We start from the raw sequence: 18,728 nt of genomic DNA, 5'->3' as shown, positions 1-18,728 counted from the left end.
CAAGGAGAGCCCGATCACGTGTCCATGTCCGTGATCTGATTGGATACATCGCTATGACGTTATAGCACTGTGACGTCATTCACTGGCTCTCATTTTGGAAGGGATTCAGTCGGCCATCGCAGATACACTAACAGCTTCGCACTGGGAAGCGGCCGTTCACCTGCTCCGTGTGTGTGAAGAGACTCATTCAGTTAATCCACCTTGTGATGCTCCGGTGAGTTCGCAATAAATAGAGGCCACATTTCTGTCTGGAGTGAGCAAAGAGTTTTACTCAATCATCCCAGCTGCTGCAACACCAGAAACTTCACATCAGGGAGGAAGTTCAAATCAGCTCCGTGTTAAATGTTTAACCATCACGGTGACTGAAGGCAGCTGCAGGTTTATGAGGGACCGTTACTGTCAGATTCTGCAGTTCTTGCGGCTGCTCATCGCGCCCAGGACTGAACCCTGGTCACTGAGCATTGGAGGAGTCGGTTCTGCTGATGTTAGCCTTAAACTATACTGGTGTTTAATATTGTGGAGCTGTGAAAGATAAATCAGTTTGTATCAAATCCCGTGTCTCACTTGAGAGACCACTCGGCCCAGCTGGTCCCTGTCCATTTTTCTGTTCCATATCAGTATATTAAAATCTATCCCTGCCGTTCCCCTCTCACCCTCCCTGAGATGACAGATTGCAACTAGTCACTACTCCGTGGGATAGGAGATTTCCCTTGAATTTCACAGAAACATAGAAATCTACAACATATTACTGATGCTTTGGCCCACAATATCGTACCGACCATGTAACTTAGTCTCTTAACTGTCTAGAATTACCCTACCGCATAGCCACCTATTTCCTAAGCTCCATGTACCTATCTAAGCGTCTCTTAAAAGATCCTATTTTATCCGCCTCTACCGACGCTGGCGGTGCATTCCACACAGACAGCACTCTCTGTTTAAAAAAAAACTTGGCTCTGACGCCTCCCCTGTACCTACCTCCAAGCAGCTTAAACCTATTCCCCCTCGTGTTAGCCGTTTATGCCCTGGGAAAAAGCCTCTGACTATCCACACGACCAATGCCTCTCATCATCTTATACACCTGCATGAATTTCCTGCATGATTTTCTCCTGCTGAACAAGACGATGAGCTCACTGTGGTTGTGACGTTGTTCAGGGCTCAGGACGAAGTTGGTTAAACTCCTTCTTACCCGCCCTTTTCAACGTTTTAGGTCACTCTCACTAATTTCAAAGGTCTTCGCTTCGAACTGCTGGGTTGTTACAATGAACATCTGAAGTCTGACAGCAGACTAGCGAGTGAATGGAGCAGAGTCAGAAACCAAGTTGCCAGTCAGGGATTTGGGGCTCCAGAAAGAGATGGGGCCTGGAGTTTACAAGGAGGAGGAAGAAGACAAACCGAACCTGCAGGATGTGGCTACAAATGAAAGATCAGACACATTTGGAAACTGCTTGATTGAAAAAAAAGTGGTTAATTTCTGCAAAATACTGGAGGAAATCAACATATCAGGCAGAAGATGTGGAGAGGAATAAATAGACAACGTTTAGGCCGAGCCCTTCAGTATGCCTAGACTGTGGACTCCTCTGCTCAGTTGCTGCCTGAACTGCACAGTTCCTCCAGCATTGTGGGTTTGTGTGTGTGTGTCTGTATTTCTAGCAACTGCAGAATCGTTTGTGTTTTATATCTTCATTTGTAAGAGGGTTGTACTTCGGCATTAGATAAACAGAATGCCTGTTGATATTGTTTTTGGGAGCCGCTTTCTACGTTAAAAGAGCTGCTGAGTTTTCTACACAGAAAAAACCCTGAGGTGTGGACATAGAACCGGTGCTTGCAGGAACTTTTTATGGCACCGTGATTACCCATAAAACAGTGCGTTTAAAATTTCTCTGCCTCTGAACCACCAATCAAATGCGCAGGCGTCAAGGTTGTTGACGTATTCAGATCGCATGCACGCTGTACACAAAAGGACTCAGCAGGAGCGTTCAAGGTAAGAATGAATCTACGGGCGGCTATCTTAAACACCGAGTGTGGAACAATTGCTCTGATGCCGGACACCGTGACCCACAATCCCGGGACAGTCCTGCTGTCTTCCCCTTCTCTCAGCCCCACGATCCGTACACAGGCCCTGGGAAGCTTCCGGCTGCTGAGGGAATGGGAACCGATGGATCTCTCAAACAGAGCTGAGATCCAGCTATTTAAATGCAAGGATTAGGAACTCGGAGAAAGGGAACAAAATCTTTTACATCACCAGTTGAGAAAATCTTCTTTGTTCTACCTCCAATCACAAACAAGAGAAAACCCGTGGAGAGGGCGCAGTTTTAAGGTGCTTCGAAGCAGGTACGAAGGAGATGTCAGGGGTGTTGTGTTCTTTATACGGACCGTGGGTTACTCATAACAAACTATATTAGGGAAGAATTGACCTTTTATTTAACAGCAACAAAACCACGTTTTACACTGCCATGCTTCTCGATCATTCTTCATTTCTGCGCATTCTCAGAACTCTGTCCAGTCACGTCCTGGCACGTGATATCACCACGGGGGGGTGAGTTTCTTTACGCAGAGTGATGAGTGTCCGGAATGGGCTGCCGGCGACTGTGATGAAGGCGGATGCAATAGTGTCTTTTAAGAGGCTTCTGGTACATGGTGCGCAGAAAAATAGAGGACTATGGGAAACTCTAGGTAATTTCAAAAGTAAGTAATATGTGGCACAGCATTGTAGGCCGAAGGGCCTGTATTGTATTGTATAAATGGTGAAGTCACTTACCCATGACCTCTGCTTGTCAGCCCACCCAACATCAGTGGAAAATGCTGCTTGCAAATACCTCTATCTATACCCTTATAATTCTGTATACTTCCAACAAATCCTCAAAGCAGTGTACAAACTCCATTTCCAAAAAAGTTGAGATATTTTCTAAAATGCAATAAAAACAAAAATCTGTGATATGTTAATTCACGTGAACCTTTATTTAACTGACAAAAGAACAAAGAAAAGATTTTCTATAGTTTTACTGACCAACTTAATTGTATTTTGTAAATATACACAAATTTAGAATTTGATGGCTGCAACAGACTCAACAAAAGTTGGGACAGAGTTAAAATAAGATTGAAAAGTGCACAGAATATTCAAGTAACACCGGTTTGGAAGACTCCACATGAAGCAGGCTAATTGGTAGCAGGTGAGGTATCATGACTGTGTATAAAAGTAGCGTCCATCAAAGGCTCAGTTTTTGCAAGCAAGGATGGGTCGTGGCTCACCCCTTTGTGCCAAAATTCATGAGAGAATTTAGGTCTTTCAATATCTACAGTACATAATATTGTGAAAAGATTCAGAGAATTCAGAGACATCTCAGTGCGTGAAGGGCAAGGTCGGAAACCACTGTTGAATGCACGTGATCTTCAAGCCCTCAGGCGGCACTGCCTAAGAAACAGTCATGCTACTGTGACAATTATAGCCATCTGGCCTTGGGAGTACTTCGGAAAACAATTGTCACTTAATGCAGTCCGTCGCTCCATCCAGAAATTCAACTTGAAACTGTATTACTCAAGGAGGAAGCCATACATCAACTCTATGCAGAAACGCCAGCAAGTTCTCTGGGCCTGAGCTCATCTCAGATGGACTGAAAGACTGTGGAACTGTGGTCAGATGAGTCCACATTTCAGTTAGTTTTAAGAAAAAATGGGCATTGAGTTCTCTGTGCCAAAGGTGAAAACGACCATTCTGATTGTTATCAGTGTAAGGTACAAAAGCCAGCATCTGTGATGGTATGGGGGTGCATCAGTGCCCACGGCATGGGTGAGTTTCATGTATGTGAAGGTAACATTGACTCTGAGGCATATATTAGGATTTTAGAGAGACATATGTTGCCATCAGGGCGACGTCTCTTCCCGGGACGTCCATGCTTGTTTCAGCAGGACAATGCCAGACCACATTCCGCACGGGCTACAACAGCGTGGCTTTGTAGACACAGAGTGCGTGTGCTTGACTGGCCTGCTGACAGTCCAGATCTATATCCTATTGAAAACATATGGCGCATCTTGAAGAGGAGAATCAGACAACGGAGACCACGGACTGTTGAGCAGCTGAAGTCTTACATCAAGCAAGAATGGACAAAATTTCCAATTGCAAATCTACTACAATTAGTATCCTCAGTTCCAAAACGATTCAAAAATGTTATTAAAAGGAAAGGTAATGTAACACAATGGTAATCATGCCTCTGTCCCAACTTTTGTTGAGTGTGTGTGTTGCAGCCATCGAATTCTAAATTTGTGTATATTTACAAAATACAATTGTTGTTCAGTAAAACTATTGCAAATCTTTTCTTTGTACTTTTGTCAGTAAAATAAGGGTTAATGTGAATTAACATATCACAGATTTCTGTTTTTATTGCATTTTGGAAAATATCCCAAGTTTTCTGGAAATGGTGTTTGCATAATTTCCTTGTTTATGCTTAGAGCCTTTTTTAGGTGTATGTGAGCTCGATTTCAACATTTAAGAGGTTTGTAATAGGTACCTGGATGGCAGGGGTATGGGAGTGGGCAGTTTAAATGGTTCAACACAAACTTGATGGCCCATAGGGCCTGTTTCTGTTTTGTATTTTTCTACGACTGTGACAGGATCCTGAAATAATTCTAATATGTACTCTATGAACTTGTAACAGCTGTGTGGACCAACCATTCATCTCAGCAGGAATTTTTTATATGGCGTTAAAATGGTGGCACTTTAAGTTAATAATACATAAAAGAATTCCCAGCAGCACGCCAAGAAAGACTATTTGCGTTTCAGATACTGTGGGGCCAGGCACCCGTGCTGCTCAGCAGGAATAGGGAATACGAGCATTGGAGAGAGTCAAACTGAGCCAAGGCACAAATTCGAGATGGCAGAAATGCCCCATTCTTATAGAGACAGGAAGAGCTTCAGGGAATTGATGGTCATTCCAGATACCAGCACTGTGCACAGTCAGGAGATGATTTCTCTGTCCAACTTGGGTTTAACATCACTGTAACAGTGTGATACGAGATCAAACCTCGGCAACTCAAATAATTTCATCTCAGATGTTGTCCTAAACCAATTGATGGATTATGTAAATCTTTTTCCAGGTTAAAAACGAGAAGGAATTTGTCTCCACGAATCTCAGATACGGCACAGCAATTTTGCTGTCTCTGTCTGGATATTTAAGAAGTAGAGCAAGGGATTCAATCGACCATTCTTCCTGCTCACACTGTGGGAATGGTTTCACTCGGTTATCTCAGTTGAAGGTGCATCAGCAAGTTCCCACTGGGCAGGGCTATTCATCTGTTCTGTGTGTGAGAAAGGATTCTGTCGGGCATCCCACCTGCGGACAGACCAGTCCGATCACACTGGGCTGAGGCTGGTCATCTGCTGAATTTCAGCGAAGGGATTCTCTCGGTCATCTGACCAAATGGCACACCAGCAAGTTCATACCGGGAAGCGGCCATTCACCTGCTCAGACTGTGGGAAGGGATTCACACAGTCATCCACACTACAGATTCATCAGCGAGTTCACACTGGGGAGAAGCCATTCACCTGCTCAGAATGTGGGAAGGGATTCAGTCAATCATCCAACCTACAGAGTCACCGGCGAGTTCACACAGGGGAGAAGCCATTCACCTGCTCAGACTGTGGGAAGGGATTCACGCTGTCGTCCCACCTTCAGAGACACCATCGAGTTCACACTGGGGAGAAGCCGTTCACTTGCTCGGTCTGTGGGAAGAGATTCAGTGAGTCATCTGACCTACTGGTACATCAGCGAGTTCACACTGGGGAGAGGCCATTCACCTGCTCAGTCTGTGGGAAGGGATTCACTCAGTCATCCAACCTACTGGTACATCAGCGAGTTCACACTGGGGAGACGCCGTTCACCTGCTCAGTCTGTGGGAAAGGATTCACACTGTCATCCCACCTACAGAGACATCTGCGAAGTCACACTGGAGAGAAGCCATTCACCTGCTCAGAATGTGGGAAGGGATTTACACTGTTATCCCACCTACAGAGACACCAGCGAGTTCACACTGTGGAGAAGCCATTTACCTGCTCAGAATGTGGGAAAGGATTCACTCATTCATCCATACTGCAGATTCATCAGCGAGTTCACACTGGGGAGAGGCCGTTCACCTGCTCAGACTGCGGGATGAGATTCACTTGCTCATCTAAACTGAAGGTACATCAGAGAGTTCACACTGTGGAGAAGCCGTTCGCGTGCTCAGTCTGTGGGAAAGGATTCACCCAGTCATCCAAACTACAGATACATCAGCGAGTTCACACTGGGTAGAAGCCGTTCACGTGCTCAGTCTGTGGGAAAGGATTCATTCAGTCATCCCAATTACTGGCACACCAGTCAGTTCACAATGGAGAGTGGCTGTTGTTATGAATCCCTGGGTTTTGTTTGCTGTGGACTGTCATTTTAAGAGAGAGACAGATTAAGAAGGTGAATCAGTCTGACTTGCAGCTTGTTTACATTGCTCACAACTTGTTTAGTTTTAACTGAGGACACAGACACTCAGAGTCAGACGGAGACGAAGGAGGAAAAATGGAAGGATCGAAACCAGGGAACTAGAGGCCAAGGGTCAATCTTTGGAACTTTCCTATGCCCACAAGGGTGGGTTAGTTATCGATTCATCGTACATCGAACGTGTGGTGGTCACCTCGTTTGATCCATAGGAGTGGATCTGATTTGGGGTATCATGTGAAGACCACTGATGTGTTAACCCTTGCCTGGGTGTGGTGACGATACCCCTTGTGACAATTTGCTTTTTGTGATCATTCGTATTTGGATTTGGAATGACGATGGATAAAATCTACAGCGATTATTCTCTCGTTTTACCACCATGGAACCTGTGGAATTCGACATAATTGCCTTCTCTTGACATTTACCCCGGATTACAAATATCTCCCTCATCACCTATTCCGTGGATGAACTGAGCTTTCATACTTTACTATCTCAAGACTCCAAGCCTTGTTTCCCCCGAGCTCAGTAGTTTGGGAGTTATATTTACACACATTTATTCACATAACACTGTTAACTTCTGTTTATCTTGTTTAAGTTACAATATTATAAGTAGTTATTAATAAAGATAGTGGTTTTAACATCAAAACCAGACTCCAGGTGTAGTCTATTGCTGCTGGTTTGTTTCTAAAGCGTTACGGTTCATAACAAAATTGCATCCTGCGTCCGGGATATGAACAAACTTGGGGAAATATTGATCGATTAATTATCGAGTTGAATGGGGTGATCCCTTTTGATTTATTTGTGTGTGGAAATCAGCAGCAATGGATATTTATATAATTCTGGAAGCACCAACCCCTGAGGCATTAGGAAAAGCTAAAAAGAATGAATAGCTGACGATTGAACGTCAATGAGGTAAGGGGGTGTGAAGGAGCAGGGTAAGCATAAAACTGGGAGAGCAGGTAAAGGTGAAAAAAATAGGGGTTTTATTATCCAAAATGTTTATAAACTCAACAGAACTGTTCTAGAGTCTAAACTTGAATCATCTAAACAGAACAAAACTGGGTTACAACAATGCAGCGAAATACTCCTCAGACCTAGAGACACCGCTCAGCTCCTGGCTGTGGGCTTATATTGGATGCTGGCCATTCAATAGTAAATTGCATGGGACAGAAAACATTCCTCTCCTTTAAAAGATATGCCATAAATGACGTAGCTCCAGAGAACACCCCTCTGGCTGTAGCAGAATCCAATTATCCAGCCCCATCTACATAGGCTGGTGTCATGCAGCCCCTGAGTCGTTTCCCAGGTTATCAGGGGGACGGACGGCTACAGGACACTTTAATAGGCCCGGCTGATGGTGCGGCTGCGAATTGCAGACGCCACAGGGGACTATGAGAAAGCCAGAAATTCAGAGGAAAATAGTTGAGCACTATATATCTATGAAGGTATTTGATAAGGAAGTGTTAAAGAGGTTTCCTGTGAGTAAAGAGGAGATCCAGTTACAACTAGAACAATTGTGGACTGATGTACTTAGATTAGAGGCTGAAGAAAAAGAGACAGAGGGGGTTTGATGCTAGAGAGGTAGACAAACAGAGGGAGGAAGCAGATAAAAAGGTGTTTTGAAGCTGAGGAAGCAGACAAACAGAGGGAAGAAGGAAAAAGACAGAGGCATGTTCTGACAGATAAGTTAAGGCTCAAGAAAGAAGTTGCTGTCTCAAAGGAGTTGGTTGTACCATTTATTGCCAGCCAGGAAGTTAAATTGGTCCCTCCATTTGATGAAACTGACATAGGTAAATACTTCCAGCCTTTTGAGAAAGTGGCTGGAAGTCAAAAGAGGCCGAAAGGAAGCTGGACTCTTTAGTTACAAAGTATAATTTTTCTGCCCTATCAATTGAAAATGCAGCTGATTATGTCATTGTGAAACAGGCTGTGCTCAAAGCTTATGTGTTGGTTCCAGAAGCTTACAAATGCTTGGAAATTGGAGGAAATCTATGAAACAGACTTACATGGAATTTGCTTCTGAGAAGTTTGTGTGTTTTGACCGCTGGTGCACATATAAAAATATAAATGATGATTTTTACAGATAGAAAGAGTTGGTTTTAATTGAAGAATTCAAAAGGTGCGTCTATGATGACATAAAGAGATATTTAGATGAAAATGATGCTGCCACTTTGCAGGAGTCTGCTAGATTAGCAGATGTTTGCTTTAACTCATAAGGTTAAGTTTACCCCGAATAAGAGCTTCCAAGAGTAGCAGGGATCACCAGGGTAAACCAGAAAGTAAAGCTGGGACTAGTGACAAGAGTAAGGATGAAGGGAAACAGTTGAAGGTGAAATATTCTGGTCTTGCTTGTTACTATTGTAAGAAAGCTGGTCATGTGATGGCTAATTGTTCTGTCCTGAAGAAGAAAATGAAAAAGGAGTCAGTCCCAAATGCCCGTGGTCAGTATGTTGAAGCACCTATAAATCCACAGGGTTCTGAATATTCTGTTGAGGCTCAGTTAAGGACTGAGAGGTCTGACTGAGTTAAGAAGGTGTTCGATCATTTTATGTCAGATGGGTTTGTATTAGTAAATGAAGAATCAACCCCAGTACCAGTGAAAATTCTTCGAGATACTGGGGCTTCTCAGTCACTTATATTAGACAGTGTTCTAAAGTTTGGTGATGAGTCTAACACTGGTGAGGTAAATCTTATTCAAGGCTTTGGGGGCGGTGTGGTTTCTGTGCCGTTGCACAAGGTAACTTTATAATCAGGATTGGTTTCAGGACCTGCAGAGATAGGATTGTGCTCCAGTTTACCGATGGAAGATGTTACTTTGCTGTTAGGGAATGACCTGGCAGATGGTAAAGTTGTTCCTGCAGTGCAGTTCACTACTAAGCCAACCACTGATGACCCACAGATGGATTTTAACATTTATCCTTCCTGCGCAGGAACTCAAAGTATGGCTAAAAAGTCTGCCAATGCAGAGTTCTGTGCAGCATGATTCTGATACCCATGATAGCCAAAATCGGGATTCAGGTTATGATGACTCGTCAGGGACTTTTCTGCCTTCATTGTTTCATCAGGATTCAGGTCATAAGTCTGATGAGAAAGATTTATCCCTGTCTAGGAAGGAGATTATAGCAGAACAGAACCGAGACCCTGAGTTTGAAGCTTTAAAAGAAACAGCTCTCTCAGATGATGAGATTAAGAAAGTGCCAGTAGGGTATACATCCAGATTCCCAGAGGCAATAGCTCTCAGAAATATTAAAGCTAAAACTGTGGCAAAGGCTGTTACCAAGTTTTTTACTTTATCTGGTTTGCCTAAAGAAATCCAGTCTGATCAAGGAAGTAATTTTACATCTGGATTATTCCAGCAGGTAGTTTATGAACTGGGAACTAAACAAATTACATCAACTGCATGCCATCTGGAATCACAAGGGGCTTTGGAAAGATTTCATTCTGCCCTCAAAACACTGATTAAGACATACCATGATGAAAATGGAAAAGACTGGGATGAAGGAATGTATTTGGTTTTGTTCGCAGTAAGAGTTGGTACAGGATTAACTGGGCTTTAGTCCATTTGAATTTGTATTTGGTCGCAGAGTGAGGGGACCTTTGACCTTGTTAAAGGAACGGTGGATTGATGGGGATGTACATGTTAACCTGTTAGACTATGTTTTAAAGTTCAAAAATACACTGCACGAAGCCTGTATTCTGGAAAGACAAAACTGAAGGATTTCTCAAAACAAAATGAAGTGTTGGTTTGATAAGCGGGCTTGCGAAAGAAAATACCAGGTGGGGGATAATGTGCTTACCTTATCTTCAATGTTGATGAATCCACTACAGGTGAAATTCAATGAACCATTTCAAATAGTCTCTCAACTTATTGATGTGAATTATGTTATTAAAACACCTGATCAACGTAAACTAACACAGGTGGTACATATAAATATAATAAAACCTTATTTTGAGAAGCAGGCATCATCTGTGAGTGTTGTTGTCAAAACATATGAATCTGGTAACCCTGAGAATGAAACAATTGACTCGTCTGAGACTTTTCACAAGCCAAACATGGTCCCAGTTAGACTAATGAACTTGGTTGTTCCAGAAAACATTGATAACAAGTTGACTGATCTGCAGCCAAAGCAACAACAACAGCTGACGGAATTAATTCTGAAGTTGAAAGATTTTTTTCCCGATGTTCCCAAACAACCACAGTCGCAGTACACGGCATAGATAATGGTCAAGCTAAACCGATTAAACAACACCCATATTGCATGAACATGAAAAGTGTAAATAGGCTGAGCAAGGAATTGAATATATGCAGAAAAATGGTATTATTAGTCCTTCAGCATCAGATTGGAGCTCACCCTGCATTATAGTGCCCAAACCTGATGGCAGTGCTAGATTTTGCACTGATTATAGGAAGGTAAATGCAGTAACAAAAACAGATGCCTATCCTATCCCAAGGATAGATGATTGCATCGATAAGGTTGGAATAGCTAATTTCTTACAAAGATTGATCTGTTGAAAGGGTATTGGTGTGTTCCATTGATGGACAGAGGTAGAGAAATTTCTGCATTTGTGGCACCATCTGGGTTGTATGAATACAATGTTTTACCTTTTGGAAAGAAAAATGCTCCAGGAACATTCCAGAGAATGAATGATTCTGTAATTCGAGGATTAGATCACACAGATGCTTATATTGATGACATAGTTACAGGGAGTGACACTTGGTATCCCTGCAGTGGAGAAGCTGTTTGACAGGTTTTCCCAGGCCAGCCTTACAGTTAACTTAGCTAAGAGTGAATATGGCCATGCCACTGTGACCTGTCTTCGCTATGTTGTAGCTCAAGGCAAGTTGGCTCCTGTTCGGGCAAAAGACCAGGCAATTTCTCAAGTTCCTATTCTGACTGCTAAGAAGGCTCTTAGAAGGTTTCTGGGAATGGATGGATATTATCGTAAGTTCTGGAAGAACTTTGCTGCTCTCGCTCTTCCTCTGACTAATCTCCTGAAGAAGGGTTGAAAAGTTTGTTTGGACCGAGCCTTGTCAGGAGGTATTTGATCGATTGAAAGTTATTTTTTGAGATTAGGCCAATCAATGTAGTGCTGTCAGCAAATTTAATCAGCAAATTGGAGCTGTGGGTGGCAACACAAGTCATGGGTGCACAGAGAGTAAAGGAGAGGGCCAAAGAGACAACCCTGTGGGTTCTGTGTCCTGAGGGTCAGAGAGACAGGAGATGGAGCCCACTCTTACCACCTGCCGGCTATCTGACAGGAAATCCAGGATCCAGCTACACAAGGCAGGGTGAAGGCCGAGGTCTCTGAGCTCCTTGTCAATACTTCACGCCTTTGTATGGCTACTGCTCTGCCCATGACTGCAAGGAACTGCAGAGAACTTTGGAGAGCAGAGAAGATCAGAGAAACAAGCCTCCCCTCCATGGACTCTTCCTACACTTCCCCTGCCTCGGAAAAGCAGGCCATGTACTCAAAGACCCTCACAACCTGGACATTTTTGCTGTAAACCCGCTCCCACATTGGCGGAGAGATACAAAAGCCTTAAAGTGCGTAACACCAAGCTGAAGGATGGCTTCCTGTCTGCAGTTATGCCAAATGAATGATAAATGTAACTCAGCGTGACCCTGCACCATATGTCTATCTGCACTGCACTTTCTCTGCAGCCATAATGCTTCGTTACAGTTATTTTTTTGTTGTATATCAGCTCAATGTACCGTCGTAATGTATCGATCTGTGTGGATGGTACATCAGGCAAGATTTTCACTGTAGCTCAGTACGTGATGATGATAAACAGATTTCCCCATTTTAATTCTGTGGAAATATTAGACAGACTGAGCTTCTGCTCTGGAACCTCAGAAGGAAACTGAACTGTTGTCATTTCTGTGGAAAGCAAATATATGGAAAATGCTTCAATCTGACATTACGATCTGCAGTAACAGGGATCAGGTGACCGGTGGTGGGTCTCCCATATCAATATCAGAATCAAGTTTAATAGCACCGGCATATAGATAGATAGATAGATAGATAGATAGATAGATAGATAGATAGATAGATAGATACTTTATTCATCCCCAAGGGGAATTTCAACCCATGAAATATAACTCATGAAAGGGGAAATGTGCCATGAAATTTATTGTCTCTGTGGTAGCAGTAGAACCTAATACTTAACAAAAGATTTTAACAATTGTGATTTAAAATAAGAATATATATATAGTTCAAAAATAGAAAAAATAAAAATCTAATAAACTTTTAATTCTGTGGAACTATTTGACTGACTGGGTTGTTGCTTTGGAAATTCTGAAGTGAAGCTGAATTAAACTTTACACATTTCTGAGAAACTCAGATAAATACAAATGGCTAAATTCTCACATCAATGGGTCATACACCCAGAAACGTTGGCAGCACTTCAGCACGTCGAAACTGTGTATGAAACATGCAGAAAATATTGCAGGGAAAAAAAAACACTGTCCACTCACAACGAGAGGATGTGACAGATCCGGATCTCACTGACTTGTCTGAACGGGTGAAAGATGAAGCTGCAAGTACACGTAGAGCAGTGACCCGCAGATGCTGCAGATCTGCAGAAAAACGTGAACAGGAAACGGGATCAGGTGACGGGTGGAGGGTCTCCCTCCTGAACCGGTGACTCTGCTCCTCGCCGCTCACACGCTGCCCGACCCATACGCCGCATTCCCCACATTATTCCATATTTACACCAGATACCTGTCTACTTTTCCACATCATATCTACCCCGATCCCTTTCCCTCCACCTCCAGGTCACAGAGTCACGGGCTCGATTCCCATCCCCTTTTTCAGAGACTGGGATCCCTGATTCAACCGGTAATGATGTTCTGCATTTCAATGTGTTCAGATCTCAGTCCTCGATTCTCTAAAAGACACTTAGAGTTATCACATTTGATCTTTCTTCAAGTTATGACCCCACCACTCCAGAGATCAGTCAGGTGTATCTTCATTGCACTCTCTATAACAAATACTCTCTAACCTTTTTGTTCATCCTCTATGGAATTAATTTAAACTTTCTGCAGCCCTGTGTAGCCCCAACTACTGACGTCCCACCCTCGTCACTATTTCCAACTTCCACCTCCCCACCACCTGGATCCACCTCTCACTCCCCAGCTCTTGCCCCATCCCCAGCCCTCACCTCTTTTCTCTGACTATTTCCCGTCCACTCTCAGTCCAGAGGGAGGGTCTCGGCCCGAAATGTTGACGGTCCATTTCCCTCCACAGATGCTGTCCGACCCATTGAGTTCCTCCGGCAGTTTGTTCTTTGGTGTGTATAACCCGTATTAGTATGGGGAGCGGGATTTTACACCATATTGCAGGGTTAGTTTGTTGACGTTCTTTGTTACGTCAGCAATACTTCAATGTTAGTTCGGTGCATTGTTTTACCATACCGAGCTGCAGAAATCTTTTCAGCATTTTGTCCAACTTTGCCAAATCATTCCTGATTCCTACATCACTCTCTGGGACTGGGAGCCTTTCCCCATCACCAGGTCTGAGGAAAAGCAGGGAATCCTCTGTCACGGTTTCCTTCTCTGTGAGTTCTGTGATTTCCTGTAAACATGGAAGGTGTTGAGTGACGGACTGAGTGAAAGGGAATGGAGAAGACATTATCTGCTCAGTGATGAGACGTCTCAGTGACTTTGATCACAGGAACAGTCACTGGGCAGCCTCTACACCCATTCTGTAAATTACTGGTTTCGGTAATTAGCAGCAAAGCACATGACTGTGGAAATTACAAATCAGAATACTATTAGAGTCACAGAGCCCAGCAGAACTGAAAGAGGCCGTTCGGCCCTTCTAGTCAATACCGACCCGTTTTTGTTTTTACTGCTAACAGCCTGCATACACTTCCCATCCATGTCCTTACCCAATTTTCTCTTTAGTGTCTAACTTGAACCCACATCCACCACTTCCACTGGCAGCTCATTCCACACTCTCACCAACCTCTGAGTGAAGAATCCCCCTTCAGATTCCCCAAAAATATTTCACCTTTCACCCTGAAATATCGTGTGACAGTGGGAAAGTGTGTATTGATCCGTAGGAAATAGCAGAGATACTTAATGAATACTTTACTTCAGTATTCACTATGGAAAAGGATCTTAGTGATTGTACTGATGACTTGGAGCAGACTGAAAAGCTTGAGCATGTAGATATTAAGAAAGAGAATGTGCTGCAGCTTTTGGAAAGCATCAAGTTGGATAAGTCGCTATGGATATGAATATTTGGAGAGGTATAATATGATTAGTAATAGTCAGCATGACTTTGTGAAGGACAGGTCGTGCCTTACGAGCCCGATTGAATTTTTTGATGATGTGACTAAACACATCGATGAAGAAAGAGCAGTAGATGCAGTGTATATGGATTTATGCAAGGCATTTGATAAGGTAACCCATGTAAGGCTTATTGAGAAAGTAAGGAGGCATGGGATCCAAGGGGACATTGCTTTGTGGATCCAGAACGGGCTTGCCCTCTAAAAGCATAGGGTGGTTGTAGATGGGTCATATTCTGCATGGAGGCCGGTGACCAGTGGAGAGCCTCAGGGATCTGGTCTGGGACCCTTACTCTTTGTGTTTTTTATAAATGACCTGGATGAGGAAGTGGAGGGATGGGTTGGTAAGTTTGCTGATGACACAAAGGTTGGATGTTTTGTGGATAGTGTGGAGGGCTGTCAGACTTTACAGCGGGACATTGATAGAATGCAGAACAGGGCTGAGAAGTGGCAGATGGAGTTCAGCCCAGGTAAGTGTGAAGTGGGTTCATTTTAGTAGGTCAAATATGATGGCAGTGAAAATGTCGGGACTGAGATGAGGGGAAATGTCTCCACTCCGAGGGTGGTGAATGTCTGTAAATCCACACCACAGAGGGTATTGAAGACTCGGTGATCGTCCTCACATAAAACAGAGGCTGGCAGATTTGTGACGAGCCAAGGGATCGAGAAAATCAAGATCGGTAGAAGCATGTGGCTGAGATGGGAGAGTAGCCTCCATCTTGCTGATGGTTAAAGGGGCCGAATGGCCTCCTCCTGTTGTTTCTCACTTAATGTTGCAGTGTTCCTGTCCAGTGAGGCCAGAGGAATGTGAATAGAAATGGGTGTTTATAAACTTAGACTGATTTAAATGACAAACACGAGGAAATCTGCAGATGCTGGAAATTCAAGCAACACACACAAAATGCTGGTGGGACGCAGCAGGTCAGGCAGCATCTACAGGGAGAAGCGCTGTCGACGTTTCGGAACGTTTCAGGACTGACGAAGGGTCTCGGCCCGAAGCGTCGACAGCGCTTCTCCCTATAGATGCTGCCTGACCTGCTGCGTTCCACCAGCATTTTGTGTGTGTTGACTGATTTAAAAGAAACCAGCTCATTTTCTGTGTGGGTCTGAATTGTGTGTCGGGATTTGTGTGTCTAGTTTCCCCTCAACAAGAAAGGGGAGGAGGGAAGAGAAGAGAGCGATAGTTTTAGGGGATTCTATAGTCAGGGGGGCAGATAGGAGATTTTGTGGGGCAGATCGGGAGTCTCGGATGGTATGTTTCCTCCCTGGTGCCAGGGTCCGGGACATCTCAGATCCGGTGCAGGCTATTCTTGAGAACGAGGGCATGAACCCAGATGCAGTGGTCCATGTAGGGACCAACGATGTAGGTAATGTGAGTGAGGGGGTCCTGCTTAGAGAGTTCAGGGAGTTAGGAGTGAAGCTGAAAGGCAGGACCTCCAGGGTGACAATCTCGGGATTGCTACCTGTGCCACGTGCGAGTGAGGCGAAGAATAGAATGATTATGCACATTAATACGAGGCTGAGAGCATGGCGCAGGAAGGAAGGGTACAGGTTTTTGGATAATTGGTCTTTGTTCCAGGTACATTGGGATCTGTTTCGAAGGGACGGTCTACATCTGAACCGGAGGGGTACTAACATTCTTGCAGGAATGTTTACCAGTGCTGCTCAGGGGGGTTTAAACTAGATGTGCAGGGGGCAGGGATCCAGATCCAGAGGGTTGGTCAGAAGGAGCATGGGGTTAAATGTGTAGAAGGTTTGGGTGATCTTGAGAAGGTCATCAAAATTCAAGGTGCAATTAGCCCGATGGAAGTTCAAGGAGCTGGGTTAGGTACAATAGACAGTGTTTTAAGCATAGAGAGGAGGAATGGGCTAAGAATTCTATACTTCAATGCGCGTAGTGTCAGAAATAAGACAGGTGAGCTTGAAGCTCAGATGAAAATGGGGAACTACGATATTGTTGGGATAACGGAGACATGGCTGCAAGGGGATCAGGCCTGGGAATTGAGTGTACCAGGGTATATGTGCTATCGTAGAGACAGAAATATGGGAAGAGGGGGTGGGGTGGCCCTATTGGTGAGGAATGAGATTCAGTCCTTAGCAAGAGGTGACTTGGGAACAGGGGAAGTAGAGTCTGTGTGGTTTGAGCTGAGGAACAGTAACGGTAAAAAGACCCTAATGGGTGTTGTGTACAGGCCCCCAAACAGTAGCGTGGATATTGGGTACAAGTTGATTAGGGAGTTAACATTGGCATGTGCTAAAGGTAATGCAGTCGTTATGGGAGATTTCAGCATGCAGGTGAACTGGGAGAATCAGGTAGGTGCTGGACCCCAGGATAGGGAGTTTGTGGAGTGTCTAAGGGATGTATTTTTGGAACAGCTTGTGCTTGAGCCAACCAGGAACGATGCTATTTTGGACTTGGTGATGTGTAATGAACAGAAATTGATAAGTGATCTTGAAGTAAAGGAGCCATTAGGAAGTAGTGATCATAACATGATAAGTTTTTATCTACAATTTGAGAGGGATAAGGGCAGATCAGAGGTGTCAGTGTCGCAATTAAATAAAGGAGACTACGGAGCCATGAGGGAAGAGCTGGCCAAAGTTAAATGGGCGGATGCCCTGGCAGGAAAGACAGTGGATCAGCAGTGGCAGATATTCTTGGGCAAAATACAAAAGATGCAAAAGCAGTTCATTCCAATGAGAAGGAAGGATTCAAAGAGGGGGAAGGGGGCCACCGTGGTTGACAAAGGAAGTCAGAGATTGTATACCATTAAAGAAAAAGAAGTATGACAGGGCTAAGTATGACAGGGCTAAGATGAGTGGGAATACAGATGATTGGGAACGTTTTAAGGAACAGCAGATTTTAACTAAAAAAGCAATACCGAGAGAAAAAATCAGGTATGAGCTCAGTCTAGCCAGGAATATAAAAGGGGATAACAAAAGCTTTTTTAGCTATGTGAAGAGAAAGAAGATAGTTAAGAACAATGTTGGCCCCTTGAAGAATGAATTGGGAGAAATTGTTATGGGAAACAGGGAAATGGCAACAGAATTTAATGCGTACTTTAGATCTGTCTTCACCAGGGAGGACACAAGCAATCTCCCAGATATATGGATGGGCCAGGGTCATAAGATATCAGAGGAATTGAGACAGATTGACATTAGGAAAGAAACTGTGATGAGTAGACTGTTAGGACTGAAGGCTAATAAATCCCCGGGTCCAGATGGTCTGCATCAGAGGGTTCTAAAAGAGGTGGCTCAGGAAATTGGGGATACATTAGTAATCATTTTCCAATGTTCCTTGGATTCAGGATCAGTTCCTGAAGCTTGGAGAGTGGCTAATGTTATCCCACTTTTCAAGAAGGGAGGGAAGGAGAAAACGGAGAACTATCGCCCTGTTAGCCTAACGTCAGTTGTGGGGAACATGCTTGAGTCCATTATTAAGGACGAAATAGTGGCACATCTTGATGGCAATAGGATTAGGCCGAGCCAGCATGGATTTACCAAGGGCAAATCATACTTGACTAATCTGTTGGAGTTTTTTGAGGGTGTAACAAGGATGTTAGACGAGGGTAAGCCAGTGGATGTAGTGTACCTAGATTTTCAGAAGGCATTCGATAAGGTGCCACATAGGAGATTGGCAAGTAAAATCAGAGCTCATGGCATTGGGGGCAGGGTTTCAACATGGATAGAAAACTGGTTGGCAGATAGAAAGCAAAGAGTAGCAGTGAATGGGTGTTTCTTGGACTGGCTGGAGATGACTAGTGGGGTACCACAGGGCTCTGTATTGGGACCACAGCTCTTTACGATTTATGTCAACGATTTAGATGAGGGCATTGAAAACTATATCAGCAAGTTTGCTGACGATACTAAACTGGCTGGCAGTGTGACATGCGAAGAGGACGTTAGGAGAATACAGGGAGACTTGGATAGGCTGGGTGAGTGGGCAGATACTTGGCAGATGTCATTCAATGTGAATA

At 43.9% G+C, this 18,728-nt stretch overlaps 1 protein-coding gene across 1 annotated transcript; it reads left to right on the top strand.

The window, feature by feature from the left end:
* Nucleotides 1-946: 946 nt before the first annotated feature.
* On the top strand, nt 947-7,332 carry LOC132387239 (zinc finger protein 235-like). The gene is made up of 2 exons (XM_059959597.1): nt 947-2,685; nt 5,092-7,332. Exon 2 carries the CDS (start codon nt 5,415-5,417, stop codon nt 6,282-6,284), a length of 870 nt encoding a protein of 289 aa, XP_059815580.1. The 5' UTR covers nt 947-2,685; nt 5,092-5,414; the 3' UTR covers nt 6,285-7,332.
* The last annotated feature ends 11,396 nt before the right edge of the window (nt 7,333-18,728 follow it).

This window comes from Hypanus sabinus, unplaced genomic scaffold (assembly GCF_030144855.1).
Source record: "Hypanus sabinus isolate sHypSab1 unplaced genomic scaffold, sHypSab1.hap1 scaffold_1654, whole genome shotgun sequence".
NCBI classification, from domain to species: Eukaryota; Metazoa; Chordata; class Chondrichthyes; order Myliobatiformes; family Dasyatidae; genus Hypanus; species Hypanus sabinus.
The sequence above is the reverse complement of the archived record's forward strand: the minus strand, read 5'-3'. Positions and strand labels throughout refer to the sequence as shown.

Excerpts from the sequence above, each read along its gene's own strand:
- LOC132387239 (XM_059959597.1), top strand. The coding sequence starts at position 5,415 with ATGGCACACCAGCAAGTTCATACCGGGAAGCGGCCATTCACCTGCTCA.